This window comes from Triplophysa rosa, linkage group LG7, assembly GCF_024868665.1.
Source record: "Triplophysa rosa linkage group LG7, Trosa_1v2, whole genome shotgun sequence".
Taxonomy (NCBI): domain Eukaryota; kingdom Metazoa; phylum Chordata; class Actinopteri; order Cypriniformes; family Nemacheilidae; genus Triplophysa; species Triplophysa rosa.
Genome location: NC_079896.1, coordinates 15,011,038 through 15,016,058, shown reverse-complemented (window position 1 = coordinate 15,016,058; position 5,021 = coordinate 15,011,038). Strand labels below are relative to the sequence as shown.

The 5,021-nt window shown below is 38.0% G+C and overlaps 1 protein-coding gene across 5 annotated transcripts; it reads right to left on the bottom strand.

Moving 5' to 3' along the window:
• Positions 1-486: 486 nt before the first annotated feature.
• LOC130556640 (kynurenine--oxoglutarate transaminase 3) lies at positions 487-4,706 on the bottom strand. 5 transcript variants are annotated; one of them, XM_057337832.1, is made up of 14 exons: positions 4,623-4,706; positions 3,666-3,754; positions 3,532-3,596; positions 3,309-3,453; positions 3,035-3,184; positions 2,824-2,910; positions 2,605-2,730; positions 2,410-2,530; positions 2,245-2,321; positions 1,677-1,766; positions 1,381-1,567; positions 1,122-1,195; positions 933-1,016; positions 487-759 (listed from the first exon to the last, which is right to left on the bottom strand). In XM_057337832.1, exons 2-14 carry the CDS (start codon positions 3,750-3,752, stop codon positions 703-705), a joined length of 1,350 nt encoding a protein of 449 aa, XP_057193815.1. In that variant the 5' UTR covers positions 3,753-3,754; positions 4,623-4,706; the 3' UTR covers positions 487-702. The 5 variants fall into 5 exon arrangements, 4 of the variants coding, with proteins under 4 accessions (XP_057193815.1, XP_057193817.1, XP_057193816.1 ...); XM_057337834.1 differs by having other exon boundaries at positions 3,532-3,590; XR_008963239.1 differs by having other exon boundaries at positions 720-759; positions 933-1,031.
• Between the last annotated feature and the right edge of the window lie 315 nt (positions 4,707-5,021).

The window sequence follows — 5,021 nt, the reverse complement described above, 5'->3', positions numbered from 1 at the left end:
TCATCTACATGAGCACCATGGCGCAAAACGTCAGACACTTATAAAACAAAAGATCTGTATGCTTGTGACGGCTATTGAAACCTACATGTAGGCTACAGACCATTTCAGAGACCGTTTTTCAGATTTTAAATTTGACTATTTATAGGTATGTTTAGGTAAAATTATCATCTTGGTTTCATTCTGTGAACTATTAACAATATTTCTATACATTTTTTGCATGAAAACTGGAGAAACAGATTTGGAATGGTATCTTATTCTTTTCTGCGGCTGCATATTGAGGGATGCATCAGTAATGATACTAAAACAGAAACGGCTTGATGGTACAACCATAAAAGAGGCTGTTTCCATCACTTAGCAACTGTTAAACACAACATGTATTTTACACTTAATGTTTCGTTCCAGCTGCATACTGCAACTGTTTTGTTCTGCTTTAAGTAAATAATTAATACACAGTAGATGCTTATAAATACACCAGAAATTGTGATGTTACTACTTGAAAAGGATTTTATTTTAAGCAACATAAAAAATAAGGTATTACCAGTTGACAAAATGAACACAATGGACTTCTGCAAAGATCACTGCAAGAGGATGTATGAACATAAAATTCAAGCAAAAAAATCTAAAGTGAAAATCTGATGTTGTATACAGTACTAAGGCAGAAAGAACCTGCATGTGCACACTTCTAACTACATGATCAGGCATTTAGTCTCTATTCCAGTTCTTTAAAATGGCTTCTGCTGCATCCAAGGTGCTGTCTTGCTGTAGTGAGTAAAAAATAAAAACAATATAAAGGCCTTCCAACAGTGCTGCTAAGGCCTTTCATGTGCATTTTTAACAAAAATATTTACGCATTGGTTTAGTTTGTGAAAATAATCTCCAATACATTAAGCAATGAAAGTCAGATAAAATATTTTTTATTGATCAGCCCTTACCTTGATAAAGCACAAGCGAATGTATTTCTCAAACTGCTTTATTGAAGCTTCCACAAAGGCTGTTACAGGAATTGCTGCAAGTTTCTACAAAAAAAAGATCTTGGCAAATGTGACTTTAGTGCTAATATAATTAATTCAAAGATTTCTAACCAGGATTTCTTACAACATAAAAGTATGCCTTCACATTACCTTTTCTTTAATCATCCATTTGACAAACTTGTAGTCATATGCTTCATCTTCTTCCATATGTGACAGGTCCTGATCTAGTATTTTACAGGAAAAAGACATTTCCGCACCAGAATTACAGGATGTATCGCAAAATAACCTGTAAACTTTCTTTTAACCACGCCCAGCTTTAACTGAACAATAGAAGCAGAAATATCTTTCTAGATATTTTAAATTTTGATATTTTAGATGTCATTTTTGCATTATCACAGAAGCCACTTACTGAGTGCTGCGACATCCACTATCATGAAGTAACCTCCTTCAGGAACCACTGGAGTCATGCCTGCCTGTCTTAACATAGCTGCCATGCGGTCTCTTTTCTCTTCCAGTTCTGATGCTAGAGAAGAAAAGTAGCAGTCGGGCTGACCCATTAGCTCGCAGTCCCGAAGAAGACTCTGACCAACGGCCTCCTAATGTGCAATATAGTATGCCAAAATATATCATAAGCATATGATATATACAGTACGTGAAACATACAGTATACAGTACAGTACAATTATGCAATGAGACAACACTTGCCTGTAATGGGGTTGGACACGTATAGAGAGTGTTTTGCATAACGGTCTGTAGATGTTTGATCAAGTGTTCAGGCCCGATAGACCAACCCAGCTGAAAAAAGTGACAGTGATCGTGTCCCAGTTAATACATGGAGCTGTCTTCTTAGTTTTACTCGGCTATAATGGATTGGTAGGATTTAGTTTAGCAAAGGAACAGTTTCCCCAAAATGTAAATTGTCATTATATTTTTCCAAGAACACAAAATTTTGTAAGATTCTTCATGAAGCTCTTTTGTATACAATGACAGTTAGACAATAGCTTTCAAGCTGAAAAAGAACACCTTCAAAGAACCATAAAAGTGGTTTATATGGCACCCATGCTTTTAGCCTGAACTGAATTAAAAATTCATAATTTCAGTTGAGGGGTACATTATCTGTCAATTTCAGTCTGTTCTATTGTACTCTTCAGAATACCTGTGCTATAAAAGTGCTACTTTTTTGTTACATTTCTCCTTTGAGAGCTTTTTTTTTCATTACACTCTTTCTATAATGTAATGCTACAGATCAAAAACGACTTTGAATGTTACATACCTTCCATCCAGTCACGCTGAATGTTTTCCCCGCACTGCCAATAGTGATGGTTCTGTCCCACATTCCAGGAAGGGTTGCTGTTCATAGACAATACTAAAGAATTATAACTGTAGGGCACATAAAGTCTCTTACACAAAGATGCACCACTGAAAAAACATCACATACCTATCTTTACATGCTCATGGCCTTTATATACGAGCCATTCATACACCTCATCACTGAAGCACAGGGTGTCATGTTTGATACAGAGATCAGCAATAGCTTGCAACTCACTCTTAGTGAAAACCTATGAAGGCCAATACATAACTTTAGAATGTCAAAAAGACAGTGTAAGACTAAATTAAATTTGCGTCATCTTACTTTTCCAATAGGGTTATTTGGAGTGTTGATGATGATGGCCTTGGTCTTGGAGTTGAATTTACTGGTAAGTTCTTCCTGGTCCAGAACCCAGTCTCTGCTGCTTATAATGGATGTTGCAGTTGGTTTCTACAGAACAAGTCAATTAGGTGATATGGTGTATGGACATTTTGCAATTATGTTATGATTATAAATATTATGTGATAAAGAAACCTAACCTACCAATCGCAAAGGTATGAAAACTGGTTTAGCACCTGCCATTTTTACCATGGGGACATAGCAATCAAAAAAGGGTTCTATAATAATAACCTGGATGGAGAAAGGAAGGAAATTGCGCAAATTGTACAAGTCAAGACCTACAGCAATCATACAGCACTTCAAGTTGTATCACAGTATATACACAACTGCACTGATTTTTAAAATTTGCTTTTACCTCATCTCCCTCCTCAACCAGAGCCTGCATAGTGCTGAATAAAGACCCATATCCACCCACTGTTACCAGGATCTCTTTAAACGGGTCGAGCTGACGGTCATACACCTTTCCATATACCTTTGACAAGGCTTTAACTAGTGTTGGGTGGCCCTGCAGAGATATTGACATATTTAAATATTAAAAGTACAGGATGATCATAAAGATCTTAGAAGCACATTGTTGGTTTGTGGACATAAAGAAATGAAATATACTTTTAAGTGTAAATATGACATACAAAGCCACGAGTGTACTGGTTCAGCCTGTCTACCATGGCAGCCTGAGCGAGACCCTCTTTCACGTAGGAGGGGGGAGGAATATCTGGGTAGCCCTGACCAAGATTAACAATGGAAGGATCTGCTGCAACTGATGTGAAGGCCACCCTAAATGACACAAGAGACAATGTTAACATTATTTCAATCTTGTCAACATGAATATTACTATATCTTTTTCATTCTTACCATACATTCTTGTCCAGACCTTCTATTCTTTTCGTGTTCTTATGTTTCATGGATGCCATCTTATACTAAAATGTGAAAGAACAACATAAGGGCAATGACAAAAAGAAACCCAGTTCCATAAAACAAGCACTCACTTGGCAGGAGGAGAAAGTTCTGAATATACTTCGTTGTAATATGCGAGGAGCAGATCTGCAGATACCAAACAGATAAGTGGGATTCATGCCTGTCAAAAGGAAAATCACATTTCAATAAACATGTATTACATATCCATGGCTCACTTTAAAACAGTGCTGTGAAATATAAAACTCGCTCCCGTTCATTGGTTGCGTACAGTAAATGTATTTTGGATTTCAGAGTAGCAGATTCAGCTTGACGCAAAACGCCCACGCCTCGCCCTCTACAATAGACCAATCAGCGGTACGGTTCAAAGAGCCGGCTGCTATGCAACTCTGTTCCAAAAGAAAATTCACAAAGCCTACTTTCAAGTTGTTGCTAAATAATAAAGAAGCCTTATCTAATTCACGTTAAAGGTAAGCATAAAAAAAAACTGCAATTGCACTCTCGGCTCTCACTAAATCCTTGGTGTTTCGAGTCTGACGTCATCACGCAACAGTGTTTTTTGGCGATTTTAACAATCATAGGTAGTTTAGATGGTTAGAGTAAGGTTAGGGTTAGGGTAAAGGTTTGGTAAGACTTGAAACACCAAGCATTCAGTCAAAACCAACAAGCCACGCCCTCGAATCAGACTCGAAACGCCGAGGATTTAGTGAGAGCCGTCAGTAGTACACGATCCGTTCTGCGCATGCGATGAAACACTTGACGGCCAGGCGGCACAACTGGCGGCATATTTTTGTAGGCTACAAAAAAAGGCTACTTGTGTTTTTCATTTAACAGTTCACGGCGGGTCTATTTTGATGTTTTATTGGCAACGTGGTTGCCAATCCAAAATAATAAAGGAGTTGTTACATGAACATACACGATTTTGGTTACATGTGGAATAAAGTCCGACGCTGCGTCCCAAATCGCATACTCAATGAGTAGGTGCTCAATTTCAGTAGGTACGTACTCAAAGGGGCAAAATGGGTACGTACTGTTTTCCGTGAATGGGTTTAGTATGTATGCGATCAGCCGTTGTCCGTCATGTTGATGATCTTCTTCTCCTCTTTAATGGCGGGGAGCAAATTACGGTTGTGGTGCATATTCGCCACCTAGTGTACTGGAGTGTACATGGCCAGAGATGAACCATGCGACGTAATAACAAGCGCTAAGGTATGAGAGACAGGTGCATTAACATCAGTAATGCTAACTTTAATGAGTTAAAGTTGAGCATGAGTTTCCCCAGCATTTGCAACATGTTTGTAATGCCTTCACAAAGGAGACGTCGGATATCTGCTCTACGATCTCGCCTTAGGAAAGCACTGCTGATTTTATTGTCAAGGAATATAAGTATTATTGCTTATAAATTAAATGTACCCTAGAAATGCATTGCT

What these genes read in the sequence shown, in the direction of transcription:
- LOC130556640 (XM_057337832.1), bottom strand. Translation starts at nt 3,752, where the DNA reads ATGAATCCCACTTATCTGTTTGGTATCTGCAGATCTGCTCCTCGCATA. An exon ending in GGTCTGGACAAGAATGTATG is followed by an intron (nt 3,454 to 3,531) that starts GTAAGAATGAAA and finishes TGTGTCATTTAG; the next exon opens with GGTGGCCTTCACATCAGTTG. An exon ending in TTCGCTTGTGCTTTATCAAG is followed by an intron (nt 760 to 932) that starts GTAAGGGCTGAT and finishes TACTCACTACAG; the next exon opens with CAAGACAGCACCTTGGATGC.